The sequence below is a fragment of the Palaemon carinicauda genome, chromosome 22 (assembly GCF_036898095.1).
Source record: "Palaemon carinicauda isolate YSFRI2023 chromosome 22, ASM3689809v2, whole genome shotgun sequence".
Taxonomy (NCBI): Eukaryota; Metazoa; Arthropoda; class Malacostraca; order Decapoda; family Palaemonidae; genus Palaemon; species Palaemon carinicauda.
This window is the reverse complement of record NC_090746.1, coordinates 114914043-114929880: the sequence shown is the minus strand read 5'-3', so window position 1 is coordinate 114929880 and position 15838 is coordinate 114914043. Positions and strand designations below refer to the sequence as shown.

The following is a 15838-nucleotide window of genomic DNA, read 5'->3' as shown; positions in this document are numbered from 1 at the left end:
GCTGATATAAAAATAGCAGATGTAGTAAAAATTACAGAGGTGATAATAGTGTCACAACTGAGAAGTGGGCACATGTTGAGGATGAGTGATGGAGAGGGAGTGAGGAGGGCTTGGGAGGAACCTTAAGGGAGGGATCTAGGAGAAGACAGACAATTAGTTAGCAAGATAAAGTAAAGGATGATATGGAGAGAAGAGGTTTGGTGAAAGAGATTGCCTTCGTCAGAAGGCATTGGAGAGGGCGCATTAGGCAACGAAGCCCTTAATGTAGGGATAATGGTGGGAAAAAATAACATATGTATGTATACATGCATTTATGGTACTTGGAGATGTTACTTTACGTTTACAACGAATAAACAATGTCTTATTAGGGTAAAAGAGTTGAAGACAGCCTCTCTGGACAAACTGAGCTCCTGGTAGTTTTCAGGATAACAGGAAAACTGTAATTACATTACTCCATTTATTATTTGGTGTCGGCATGTGTTTCGAATAACTTTTTTACAAACTTGTCATCAGGACTATATTGATTAAGCAATGGAATTACACTTTAATATAAAGGCTATGGTGGTAAAAAAATTGAAGATACAAATACGAGATCAACGCAAATCGCACATCTAAATTTCCGACGGGGTGAGTAAGCCTCTCAAATTAGTCAGCTTTGAACAATACGTGACGTTTCTAAAGAACCGACACCAATCCCATTGCAAAAGTGGAATCTTAAGCCTAGTTGAGAAGGGAGAGGACTTGAGAAATTGGCCATGAAATTCTGTGAGGCCTTATGAAAATTCATTTGTGTATTTCAAAATTAACCTTGATTTTTTTCAGTTCAAAGAATCTTGAAGTTTTCCGTTATCAATTTTGGTTGATTAATTTCGGACTATCTAAATATTCTTGGATCTTAAAATTTCCACCACCACAGCCTTTATATCAAAGTGAAATTCCATCACTCAACCAATGTAGTCCTGAAGAAGAGTCGTGTAAAAATGTGATTCGAAACATGTCAACAACAAATAATAAATGGAGAAACATAAATGCAGTCTTCCTGCTGTCCTGAAAACTTTCTGGACCTCAGTTTGTCTTTAAAGATGCTGTATGCATATGCATATATGTATACAGTACTGTATATGTATATATATATGTGTGTGTGTGTGTGTGTGTGTAATTTTACTATATGAAAAAATCTTCTTAAACCTTATTTTTCAAAAAGGATGAGGCAAACAAAGATGACCACTAATGAAAATAAGGGATATTAAGAACTTATTGCACACCAAATTTCTTTTATTGGGAACAATGCAAAGAGAAAAATTAATTTAACTGGATGGAGTATTTTGATTAAAAGTAAATAGAAGAGAAGAAAAGCTGAGAGCTACACGATTTGCAAAAGTCAGTTTGAAGCTAAAAATGCAAAAAATACTTATGGCGGTAGCAATTTTGTGGTTAAAGAGAGGAAAGTCACTCAATTGATGGCATTGTAAGCAAAATGTTTCAGGATGCCAGAAATAGTATCTGAAAGATGGAAAGATTCTAATGGAATAGGTGATAGGTATAAATTTTTCTGCTGTATAGAGGGGGTGTGGGAGGGAGGAGGAGTATGGTGCAACTAGGGCAAAATCATAAATAAAAAGCATAACTATGAATGAAAGGGAATTGGGATATTAGTTATAAAAGCAATAATATGAATATATGAATGAGAGAGATAATAATTGAAAGAGAGAGTTAGGGGAAGGGATTGGAGAGTGGGCCAATGATCTGAGGAGACGTAGCAATAGTAGGGGAATCCGTTTACAGCCAGGTGCCCTCTTCTATTGGCCATTTTTGCTGCACTGAGTGTACTGCAGTTTAATGTGAAAGTTGGTCTAAGACAGGGGTGTGTTATATCTCCATGGTTGATAAAATAATTTCTTTATGAATATTGTAATAGGAGAGGTGAGAAAAGGACACTGGAAATATGTACAAAGGTGTGGGAAAGGAAATAATGTTTTGAATGGCTTATAGAATGGTTGATGTTTGCAGGTGATCCAAGTTATAAAGCGTAAAAAAAAAGTTGGGGGAAAAAAATCTGGCAAAGCCAAAGTTTGCAAGAGGAGAAAGTTGAGTGAATATGAGTAGCAGCTAGAAAAGAAGAGTAAATGGAAACTGGGAAAAAAAAGAGTAATAAGTGTTATTATGGATAGTGAGAGAATAAAACTTCTTAATTTACATAAGTAACTGGAGGCAAATATAATGAATGCTGGTTGGAAGAAGCAAGATGAGTGTTAAAGTTAGTTAGGAACTTGAATGGTCTGTTGAAGATAACATGGGTAAAGTGAAATGTGAAATGATTGTTAAGCCAACTGTCCTTCATGAAAATGAACTGTGGATGTTAAATGTGAATGAAAGACAAAAAAGGCTGAAGCAGCTTATATGGACAGATGAAAAATGTGAGAAATGTGCAGATAGTAAGTGAAAGTACTGTAATGAAAGTCAAGTTCAGAGTGTCTTTATATGGTTCTTTAAAGTGGAAAAAAATGATCAATGATTATAATTCAGAAACAGCAAAAGGTAAAAGAGGACACCTTAAAAATTGTTGTATATTGGGTGTGAAAGATTTATTCAAAAGGAAGGGCCTTGATATCAAGGAAGCACAGGAGTGCATGCATGATAAGAGTGAATAGCAGAGTTCTATATATGATTATAAAATTAATAATGTTTATTGCAAAGGGGTTTCCTTTATAGTTCATCAGTTAAAGAACGCTTGTGACACCTTTAATTATTTATTCTCTGGAACTATGCCCTCAGGTAAAATGGCTTAATGTTGAAATACATATTCTGCATATATATATATATATATATATATATATATATATATATATATATATATATATATATATATATATATATATATATATATATACATATATATTGTATATATATAAATATATAATTATATATATATATATATATATATATACATGTATATTGTATATATATAAATATATATATATATATATATATATATATATATATATATATATATATATATATATACATGTATATATATATATATATATATATATATATATATATATATATATAAGATATATATATATAAGATTTGTCCATACATCTATATACATGCAAACATACATACATACATTATACATGCACACACCCACACCCACACACACACACACACACATATATATATATATATATATATATATATATATATATATATATATATATATATATGTATGTGTGTGTGTGTGTATGCGTGCGCGCACTAGTGTACCCGACCCGTCAAAAATTACGTCTAAATATTTAAATAGATATGCACACACTCACACATATTCAACCCTTCCCACTTCCTCCCCTTTCCATGCTCTTATATATATACATATATATATATATATATATATATATATATATATATATATATATATATATATATATATATCTCCATCCATCCACCTATCTATCTATCTATACATACATACATATATACATATATATATATATATATATATATATATATATACATATATATATCTATATATAATATATATGTATGTATAGGTATATATATATATATATATATATATATATATATATATATATATATACTGTACATATATATATATATATATATATATATATATATATATATATATATATATATATATATCTATATACAGTATAATATATATGTATGTATAAGTATATATATATATATATATATATATATATATATATATATATATATATATATATATATATATATAAATATATATATATATATATATATATACTATAATTACATAAAGAACAGATAATTACAATAACACAGTTAAAGAAACACAGTACAGTGCATGTAAAAAAATAATTATGGTAAAATAAAACACGCGAAGAAAGATATTGAAAAAACACAAAATGACCGTCACCTTTGTTCTTAAATTGTTAGTTTAAAACATATTTGGTCTAAGAATATATTTGAACCATCACCCTTTTTCTCCAAGATCTCTAGAATACTTCGCAGTGCAACACTGATAACAAACAATTTCAGTTCTACCCATTACTAGTTTTGTTAAGGATTTTCTTTCTTATCAATCAATTTTATGCCTATTTTTCACAAACCATTCAATCAGATGAGAGTTAATAGTCTTGAACATTAACTTCTCGACACTAAAGTAATTTCTAAAATGATTTCAGCTTGTCTTCCACATGGCCAGAAGATTCTACAACCAACCAACTAAGCTAAATACTTCCTTATATGTTTATGAATTATATGAGAATCTTAATACTGATACACGGTAATTTTCTAACCATCTTCATACTCCCTTCTAGATAACTAAAATTTCATGGTTAAAATGCGAGAAGGATCCAACTGGATGAAATTTGTAGTAGTGCTAATGTTGGTGAGTTTGGCGATACAGAGCAACACTATTGGCACAGGAAAAAGAGGAAAACTCTCTGGACGCTATAAAGGAAGAAAAGACTTCAAGCCCATCACTGGAACTTATCCTTCGGTGGAAGCCAAGGAGTACTACCAAAATCCTAAGGTAACTTATCTGTAAGTCTATACTAACACGCAATAGCACTGATCTTAAAAGGATTTAAAAAAAGACCTACCGGTAATAAAAGATAGAGTACAGTAGTTAAACAGATATTGTGATTAAAAAGTATTTTGGAAAGGTTATAAGCTGGCTGCAATATTTTACACTTTTAATGTTATAAAAACTTAAAACTTTAAACAAATCTAACTTAATAAATATAAAACTTTCATTCCATAACATAAAATGACAACCTAATTCTCAAATTGTCTAAAATATCATTGTTCCAACTAATAATTGATTTCTGAGACAAGCTTATAACCTTACTACTTTATAAAAGAATCATACAAAATGAAAGTAAAACTGCAATCCATTTTAATATAGCTAAATCTTTCATGCAGTGCAACAACATATTTTGTTACACTACAATATTTTGACATATCATAATTAATACCTTATATGTACTGTATACTCATGGAAGCATTTAACACTATAGTCCATTTCTTTTAGCAAGTCATATTTGCACCGACTCGCAACGGTGCCCTTTTAGCTCGTAAGAGTTTCCTGGTTGCTGATTGGTTAGAATTATCTTGTCCAACCAATCAGCGATAAGGAAACTTTTCCGAGCTAAAAGGGTACTGCTGCGAGTCGGTGCAAATATGACTCGCTAAAAGAAATGGACTATAGTTACTTTTCATCTCACGGCAATGATCTTCAGGCGAACATTCTTCAATTCAAAATAATGCTAAAATCCTTTCAATATTTTGCAGGGTGCCAAGATAACAAAATCTTCCCATTTCAACTACCAGTATGTGCTTGGTCACAAAATCGTGTTTCTTTGTGTTGCCAAAGGAGCTCCACTGCCTCAAATAACATGGTTCAAGGATGGAGTTGAGCTGTATGCTCACAAATATATGCAGGTGAGTTTCAGTTTTTTAGGAGAAAAAGGATACTTCTTTTGGTAGCTACAATAAATCACAATAAAACAGTATATTAAAAGAAAAGAAAAAAACATTGAAAAGTTCCAACCCAATCCAACTGATTTTGAATACTGTTACTGTGTTTTTATTGCCAAGAGCATTAAACTACCAAACTCAAATTTAGTCTCCGAGATACAAAACTTGAAAACACAATCTTCCCTTAGTTTAATATCTTGTGGTAATATTTCAATTAATAAAAACTGCTTTCCCAGAAAATGGAATCTATAAACACAATACAGTATCTAAACTGACATTCAGCTAATCTCAAATTTGTCAGCGAGTACGTGAGTAAAACATTAGAACTTTGCATATTTCTTATAAGGAAATCCAAAGAGAACTAAGCACACAGTATGAAAAGAAATAAAATAGAAATAAACTAAAGCAATCAATCTATCTAATAATAAGATATTCACAGTATGATAACTATGGTTATCAAGTTGTGAAATGCCACATAGAAAATCTTCATTCATTAAAATTCCTGACATATTCATATACAGGATTATCTGAGCACCAAATTTAGCGTAATACAAGATGGATCTGTTCTCTGTGATCTGCAACATTTCTTGATAAGGTTGAAACAAAAGCTTTGCTTATACAATAACTAGGCTCCTGAATTCAATTAACCCTTTTACCCCCAATGGACGTACTAGTACGTTTCACAAAACTCATCCCTTTAACCCCATGGATGTACTGGTACGTCCTTGCAAAAAACTGCTATTTACATTTTTTTTTTTGCATATTTTTGATAACTTTATGAGAAACTTCAGGCATTTTCCAAAAGAATGAGACCAACCTGCCCTCTCTATGACAAAAATTAAGGCTGTTAGAGCAATTTGAAAAATATATATTGCAAAATGTGCTTGAAAAAAAAAAATGCTGGGGGGGTTAAGGGTTGGAAAGTTCCAAATACCCTAGGGGTAAAAGGGTTAACATTCACTTTGGCATGTCTGTTAGACCATTGCCCTTAATTCATCCAATGACTTCGTACTCTCAAGAGTTTTTTTATATATATGTAAATACCATTGGGCAATGGTGAGCTTTAGGGTTAATTGGTTGATTATTTCTACATATTCATTTCTAGTGTGGAACTCTTTACTCTGCTTTATGTTAAATGAATTCTTTAACTTGCCTATGTTTAAGAAGAATATTTGGTGGTACCTGAGAAATAATTTGTTTAATATACTTTTCTTTCTTCCCAACAAAAAAGTAATCATTCCTCTTCTTTCCTGAATAATATCATTGCTTATTTCTTTGTATTAAATTTCTTTAAAATTTCTTTAAAATATTCCTGGGGTTTACACAATAAATTTTGGAAGTTAAAAGTGCAAGTGGTCTCCAAGAACTTTCCTGTGTTAAGCTACAACAGGGAATACAATACAACATAAATACCAAAGAAATATTATATTCCCTGCACTATTGCCAGTGTATTATGTATAAGGGAGACCCAAAAGTTCAAGTTCATTTGATCTCGGCTTGGCACGTCATGTGCGGCTTCAAAGACAGGAACCATCCTCTCGGTTGACTGCCAGCATACCAACACAACAAACCCTAAACCATCATTCATTTCTCGTCGTCTGCAACACAAAGACATGTCTAGTCTCATATTGGATTATTAAGAACATCATTAAGTCCTTGATTTCAGGTGGTTTCTTCTTTTAGCTAATTAATTCATATAAAACATGTCTAAACACTGGCAGTTGAGTAATTGTGATTGTTATTGAAATGTTTGTTTGGTCACCAACTCAATCGCTTTTGTTAGCTTTCATGCATGTCTTTCTATTCATGATTGGGTTTTTGTTAATTATCTCTCCCTTTGTTATATTGATACTTTACCTAATTAATCCATAATTAGATTCAGTTTCTGACTTAACTGGCTTAGCTATTTTGTCACTTATTTCATAATTATAGTTTAACTGTCGAAGGGTGGGGTTGATTTAATTGCAGGTGGTTTTTTTGTAACCAATTTCATTAATCAAAAGAGTTCTAATAACTAGTTAGTCATGAAACACAAAGGAAGGTTAACTTTGCGGCATCTATAAGTATGGCAAGGCTAGCATAACCTCATTGGAGGTTGTCTAGTGGGTTACATGGAGATTATAATTACTTTTTATTGTAACTGCATTAGTTTACTGGATTAATGTTAGTTGAATCCAGAAAAAGGTGTTTTATAATTGTGGCCGGTTAGTTCTACAGTATTCGTCTAGTTATTTAGCTGTATCACAATAGTTTATAAACTAGATAATCATGTAATTGATTGTGAAAGTGATAACCTGTTAATCAGACAGTATTCTCTCATACATACATGTATTGGAATACTAAATATTGTAGAGAAGTATTATTCCCGCTCTCCTCTAATTGGGTATATGAGCATGAGATGAGAGGGCTGGCAAGTTAGCTATCACTTCTTACATGTACCGTAGTTCGCCTTCCATATTTATCAGATGTAAATATTGGACGGAGAAAAGAGAGGTATGATAGAATCCTATATTGTTAATTGAATCTCTTTCTATCTTAAGATTTAAGAGGCTCTATTATAGTACTGTATTTTGTTCCTATAACCCTTGGGTTGGTAAACCACGAGGGCAATATGATATTAGGGTTACGATGGACTGTAGCCTGTCTTACTGAATTAAATATCTTTGTTAAGTAGGTACAGTACTTACTTGTGTTGTGACTCTTGTGAGCCTGTCTCTCTTTTAGTTTGGTGGCCCTTATAGGAGGGGGATGGGAGATTTACTACCCCTTTCCAAAATAAATTTAAAATGGAAATTTTTTCGTTTAAAATATTTCTATTACAAATTAATGATATTATACCAAGATGAATCCGAGTTAGATGTGATAACTCGGCTAACCCAAAACAGGTTCAGATCTAATTAGCCTTGATAAAGCAATTTCAGTGGTTAGGGGCTTCGGGAATATGATCATAGTGGACCGGGACCCAAGCCATGTTGTGGACTTTGAATCTAAGAACAACCTAGATTCCTCATAAGAGGAAGCCTTACTGCTGGGTTCTCCAGAAGAACCTTTGGGTTTCTAAAAGAGGTATCCCTCCAGAGATATCTTGCTGCCTAGTCAGGGCTCTACTAAGCAGCTTATTCTTCCAAAAGGATTTGGTACGTTTGCATTTTCCATGGACTTCTTACTTATAAATAGAATAGAGGCATCAATCCGCTCCTTCTATGGTCAGCCCACTCAAGGTGCTGTTGACCTGCTTTCTGCTTCCCTTCTACTCCCACCTGGAGATTAAGCTGTGTCTAAACCTTCAGGTTACCAGCTTCCAAGGAAGCCCCAATGGGGTCTCTCCCCTCTGGTTCTAGGCTTATGGGTGTGGCTAGCCCTCAAGTTCCCAGCTTCCAAAGAAGGATCTATGGGAGCTCTGTAGTGAGGGGAGGAGAACCCACTGGATGTAGAGGTGAGGGATTTAGTAGGTAACCCCAGGCAATCCTGTGATGGATGCACATTTTCGTAAGTCCATTATTTTTCAGAATACTGTATAAAGAATTGCCATTCAATGACATCAAATGGAACAGATGGTCGTCAATCTGTTTACTGAGATTAATTTTGAAGGCTTTGATTATTCTTCAGAGTTTTTTTAGAGGAAACCATGCTCATAGCACAACTTTGGCCCAATAACCACAACACTTGTACCTACTGATTTGGCACCTGAGACCTTGAATGTACCCACTTCAGTCTGTACAGCAGTATCGTGAAGTAGGAAGGTGGATTATCTTTGTTTCCTCCTTTCTGGCACAAAACCTTCACACTTGTATTTTCTCTAATGTATTTTCTAAAATGTTTTCTCAGCACACAACTCGACTTATTTGATGTGCTGCAAGAGAGCTTCATCCACAAAACAACAATCTGCATGAAAGATGTGGTAGGCTTTTCTATGGAATCAGTCACTTCATCAGGTAACACCGAACTTCTTGGTTTCCTTTCTGATCCACCTCTTGGAGGAGAGGAGGCTCCAGCCAACAGCTATACAGTACTGTCATATAAGTTCACTTCAACCACACCTATCATGTGTGGTTTGGACATGTTTCATAAGATCATTCAGTCTTTTGCTTTGCAGACCATCTCCACTCAATCCTGTAGTTTCTTGGTCTAGGGGTAGGCTTTTTGAGTCTTTGGTCAACTTTATAATTCTTCCATCCTTCTTCTAACCAAAATGGAAATGCCTCTTCAGAGATGAGATACGCTTTATATCTCAGCTCTAGAGTCATGAGACAGCAACCTCCATCCTATGTCGACCATAAAATTATGTTTACAGAAATTCACATCATCAGATGGTAGTATGTTTCAAAATACTCAGATCAAGAAATCCTTTTCAACAGGGGCTATGTGTATTTTGATGATCTTTATTAAAAAAGCTGATCCTGTCTTCAGCCCTAAAACTCACGATATGAGAATAATTGCCTCTTCATTAGCCTTCTTTCCTCACATGCAATTTCAGGACATCCAAAGTTCTATGGGATGGTCTGAACATAGGGTGTTTATTAAACACTACCTGAAACAAATCAAAGAAGTATAATATTCATGCATTGCATTTGGCGCATTCGTGACCCCTCCAGGGGTAGTCCAGAAAGAAGGACCAAATGAACTGGGCCCTTCTTAGGTAAGAGTTAGACTTGTTAGTTTTTCTTCTTACTCATGTAGGTTTTGCCTGGTTGCAAACGGTGATCTGGGAATCAGCATGAGTATACTTATTAATACTATGGTACTAAGGCCTTGGAGACCACATAGTATTTCAACCCTAAAAAAAAGTGATGTGATAAAGGAAAAACTTATTTTTGGGAGGTGCAGTGTGGTCTCTAAAACTCTCCCTCCACCCTAGCCTCATGTAAGGGAGTGGAGCCTTTGTTCACGAATGGTTGTTGAGTGTTTGATGTGGCATCGGTGTGCTGGCAGTCAACTGAGAAGATGGTTCCTTTTGTAACGGGCCGAGAGAAGGTTGTGAACTCAAAGGCAGTGTGAAAGCAACTGAGTTTGAGTTCACAACCTTCTCTCGGCCCGTTACATTGGTGACCCCGGAAGTCGACTCGCTCCCACCGCCTTCCACCCATACCCCCTCGCCCCTCCATCGTTGGTACTATGGCAGACTCTACAGAAGTTGGCGCTGCGGCTGCCCCATTGAAACTTTCACCGTTCGCTAGCGGAGAGGCGTTTGCGTGGTTTCGGTCGTGTGACACACGGTTGGTACACTTTATAAGACACCGAATATGACGCCCCTTGTAGCAGATAAATTTCAGCTACTAAGATATCTGGAGAGTTTAAATGAGTCTGAATTCCTGGGTCCCCTTTATATACATTTCTGAATCCGTGCATTGCATATTGATACACTGGTCCTAGAGCAACAGAGGATAAAATTTTTAGCATTCATGTCATATTTGATTCCCTGTTCTAGACTTACACAGGAGTCTTTAGAAACTGCACAGCAACTCTCCAATAATAAGTTTTTCTTTCATCAAACTTTTTCTTATTCATTTACTACTACGTGCTCATTACACAGCCTGATCATATGCAAACCTTTTGTCCTGAAATAAGAGGTTTTATGCCTTTATTAATTTTTGTCAGAATCTTCTTCCATCCATGTCCTAATATACACTTCAAAAAGAAATATCAAACATCTCTTTATAACTCAGGATCAAATCTTAAAACATATCTGACCTGCCATCAGCTTCTACAAAAGCTGTACTGTACTTCAACTCAAAAATTATCCCAAGGTTTTCCAACAACTTCTCTAACAAGCATGTTTTAGGTTGTCCTAACTTTTATATACTTTACAGCAGTTTACTGAAATTTCAATGTTATTCCCATTCTAATCAAATCCCCATCAAAATAATCTCTATTTTTAAATGGCAAAAATATTTATAACTTTTCCAAATGCAATGGCAAAAATATTTATAACTTTTCCAAATGTAATCTATTCTTAAAAACGTTATTTGTTTTTCAATTATCTCTTCGACCACAGTTCCAAACTTTTAGTCATACTGAAAATTCATGTCGGTATGGAAGTACAGTAGCAGGATAGGAACCAGTGGGAAGATCCACAAAGTCATGGGCAAGGAGAATCATTACTACTGTAATCACAAGTAGGATAAGGGAAATGTATAGGAAATCATTGATAAAAGTGGTATATATCGAATGTAAATATTGCAGCTATTTCCAATGGGAAGGCTATGAAGATCATGAGGAAATAGTATAGATCAAAGCTAACCCTTTTACCCCCAAAGGACGTACTGGTACGTTTCACAAAACCCATCCCTTTACCCCCATGGACGTACTGGTACGTCATTGCAAAAAAATGCTATTAACATTTTTTTTTTCATATTTTTGATAATTTTTTAAAAATATTCACATTTTCCAAGAGAATAAGACCAACCTGACCTCTCTATGACAAAAATTAAGGTTGTTAGAGCAATTTAAAAAAAAATATACTGCTAAATGTGCTGGGAAAAAAATAACCCCTTGGGGGTTAAGGGTTGGAAATTTCCAAAGAGCCTGAGGGTAAAATGGTTAAGAACAGACAGGAAATCCATCAGAGCAACCAAGACAGAGGAGAGTGGAAAGAGTAAATAAAATTAACTCCCATTACAAAAGCCCTGACACTAATGATGATCAAAATTACAAAAATATTGTGGTACCTCAGTCTTGCAGTTTAAAGGAGCTTTTCTGTTTTATTTACATTTTAACCCTTTTACCCCCAAAAGGACGTACTGGTACGTTTCACAAAAGCCATCCCTTTACCCCCATGGACGTACCGGTACGTCCTTGCAAAAAAATGCTATAAAAAATGTTTTTTTCATATTTTTGATATTTTTTTTTTTTTTGAAAATTCAGGCATTTTCCAAGAGAATGAGACCAACCTGACCTCTCTATGACAAAAATTAAGGCTGTTAGAGCAATTTAAAAAAAAATATACTGCAAAATGCGCTGGGAAAAAAATAACCCCTTGGGGGTTAAGGGTTGGAAATTTCCAAATAGCCTGGGGGTAAAAGGGTTAATACACTCTCTAAAAGAGTTAAAAGTCCACTATCATTACTTGCACAATCTATTACAGATTCTGATACAAGATCTTGATTAGTAAAGTTCTTTAATATATTTTTACAACACCACCTACCTTTTCAAGCCTAACTAGAGAGGATAGAAATGCTGCATCTAGTTAAACAACAAAGAAGGTGTCCAAATAACTTCTGGCAACAGGGGGTGGATTGGTAATCAAAGTAAGGCGCACACACCTTGAATAGTAGTGCTCATTATAGCAATTCCTTCCTTTTTACCTAGCCGTATTATTTACTTCCTTGAATATATTCTTTTGCCTAAACATATAAAAAAGCATTAAGGATATATAATCACATCAACAAATCCTAATTGGGGCAAAATGAAAATCAAAATTATGATCCCTCCAAAATCAGTCTTGAAATTTTCCAACTCCACTAAAATGTTGATATCTTTCGATATTGCAGAGATTGGAGGCCTTAGTAAGTTGACGTTACAAAGGTGTAGCAATATCAACCTCATTACATTGCAGTAGTTGCAATGAATGCATAAAAAAAGACAAGTAATAATTCTTAAGTGTCATCTTGACAAATCAAACATATTATTCTTTACTTCCCCTATTTAAGCTAAGGAAAAGATTTGTTGAGAGAGTTGAGAGTTCAGGCAATGGTTAGTATGTAGTTTTTGAGTGAAACAAGGTAGCAAGTTCCTATCATATATATTTGATGAGTATTTTAGGGAAATCTAATCCAGAAAAGGAAAAAAGTCGAATTAAGTTGCACTATATTTTATGCCTATAGGATAAAAAACTTTGTAATGCAAAGTGACATCACTTAAAAAATATTAGAAGTAAAAGCCTACACTAAAGCAGTATATCTTCATGGGAGTAAAGATGGCAATGCATCAGAAGAATGAAATAATTAAATCTATCAGTTATAATACCATGATAACTTCCTTCATAGCAAAACTGATACGAACAATTTGAAATTAACATATCCTAAATATATCTCTGTTGTAAAAGGGATAACTAAAATATAGAGAATATATAATTAAAGGGATTAGAGATAATTTTGTTCCTGTTATGTGACCTTCCCTTCAAACGGTCAAGTTCCTGCCAAATACTTCCCCACAAAATACATTTCCATGATAAGGTACTTTCAACAAGAATGATAAACAAAATTGTTATAAATAAATCCTATACTGTAGTTAACACAAAACCTAATAAGTACAACAACATCTAGTCTAGCTGAGACTTATAAAAGAGGAGAGTGTATAAAATTCATAATGTTCTACCAATTTTCCTTAACCATTTTACCCCCAAAGGACGTACTGGTACGTTTCACAAAAGCCATCCCTTTACCCCCATGGACGTACCGGTACGTCCTTGCAAAAAAATGTTTAAAAATTTGTTTTTCATATTTTTTGATAATTTTTTGAGAAAATTCAGGCATTTTCCAAGAGAATGAGACCAACCTGACCTCTCTATGACAAAAATTAAGGCTGTTAGAGCAATTTAAAAAAAATATACTGCAAAATGTGCTGGGAAAAAAATAACCCCCTGGGGGTTAGGGGTTGGAAATTTCCAAATACCCCGGGGGTAAAAGGGTTAAAGACCCTTATTCAGAGTTCTTTACACATCTTCAATTAAAGTACTGTACATACAGTTTAGCCTACTATCCCCTTATCTGTGCATGTTATTTCAATCTTAAAAAATTATTGTTATCAATATTCTATAATGTATATAAATTTTTCCCTTTTTTTTTTCAGCTTCATGAAACAAGAAAGGGCAACTATCTTAAGAGCAAGATGGAAATTGACCCTGCATCACAAGCTGATGCTGGAATCTACGAATGCCACGCTAACAATAAATACGCTGTAGACATCAAAGCTTTCCGTACAACATATATTGCCCAATTCAGCAAGTAACTGATCCCATTACCAAAACAAAGTGTCACGGGCAACAGGAAATGAAAAAGATAAACTTCAAATATGCGTGTGTGCTGCATCAGCACTACATAAAAGGCTAAAAACTCTTAATTATCACATAAAAAGGGCTAGTTTAACTTTTTTTTAATATATTTACAGTATACTGAAAAGCTAAAATCTCTTAATTATCACATAAAAAGGGCTAGTTTAACTTTTTTTTAATATATTTACAGTATACTGAAAAGCTAAAATCTCTTAATTATCACATAAAAAGGGCTAGTTTAACTTTTTTTTTAATATATTTACAGTATACTGAAAAGCTAAAATCTCTTAATTATCACATAAAAAAGGGCCAGTTTAACTTTTTTTAATATATTTACAGTATACTGAAAAGCTAAAATCTCTTATCACATAAAAAAAGGGCAGTTTTAACTTTTTTTTTTAATATATTTACAGTATACTGAAATTCCTGCAACATGTGGATCAGGTAGATGGATGAGCTGCATGTGCAAGGAAAATAACAAAAAATATTTATTAGATCATTTGCCAAAGATATCATAAAAGCATTATTGTATTTACACATAAAGCACCTGCATATCCTTCTGTACATATCAGAACTTATGTCATAATATTGTCTCTTCTTTACTTATAGAATTTAGGCTGTAAGTAAACAGGGAACTTTATAAGCAAAGTATTGTAGATATAGATCAAACTCAAGTGAGTATACTGTACCATACAATGTACTTGTACCTGTTCGTATGAATAGCACAGTGAGTTGTTATAAAAGAACTATAAATAGATGAAGCTGCATACATGGTACAAAAATTTGCTCAAATTTACAAAAGGAAGATTGCAATATTTCATGTTTATTCTATGATATATACTACTACATTGTATTAGCATTCAATACATGATCATGACTAACGAATATCCCACTCATTTAATCTTAATAGACTACAAAAATACAAATGAATAACAAAAAATTAATTATTCATTCATGTTAAAGAAACATATTGCAGTGTTTGAATATCATGTAAAATTTTCTCAGCACTATAAATTCTGATTAAATTTTAGTTTTCTGAGTAATTATCATCAAATGTAAAAATCCTTATTAAATTTTTTTTCATCAATCTGGCACTTTCCCCATTACCTCCTTCTAATATCAAACGATATCAGATAGTCTAGATACATTTTCAAAAACTGCTCAGACCAGATCATAATTACAGAGCATAAGAGAGTAGAAAGCCATGTTACAGAGGCTATGGCACTACCCAAGAACAAAGGTTTGATTTTGGAGTGTCCTCCTACAAAAGCTGCTTACCATAGCTAGAGTATCTTCTACCCTTACCAAGAGGAAAGTAACCACTGAACAATTACATTGCAGTAGTTAACCCCTTGAGCAAAGAA

General features: G+C 33.5%; 2 protein-coding genes across 3 annotated transcripts in view; one reads left to right on the top strand and one right to left on the bottom strand.

The window, feature by feature from the left end:
• LOC137616702 (immunoglobulin domain-containing protein oig-4-like) overlaps positions 1-15561 on the top strand; it is a 24122-nt gene extending 8561 nt beyond the window's left edge. The window contains exons 2-4 of the mRNA XM_068346698.1: positions 4321-4535; positions 5297-5446; positions 14273-15561. Coding sequence (XP_068202799.1) covers positions 4335-4535; positions 5297-5446; positions 14273-14431 — 510 coding nt within the window. The 5' untranslated portion in view covers positions 4321-4334 and the 3' untranslated portion in view covers positions 14432-15561. The remainder of the gene's footprint in view (positions 1-4320; positions 4536-5296; positions 5447-14272) is intronic.
• Positions 1-15838, bottom strand: part of Plod (procollagen lysyl hydroxylase) — a 432367-nt gene that overhangs the window by 331315 nt on the left and 85214 nt on the right. The window lies entirely within an intron of this gene.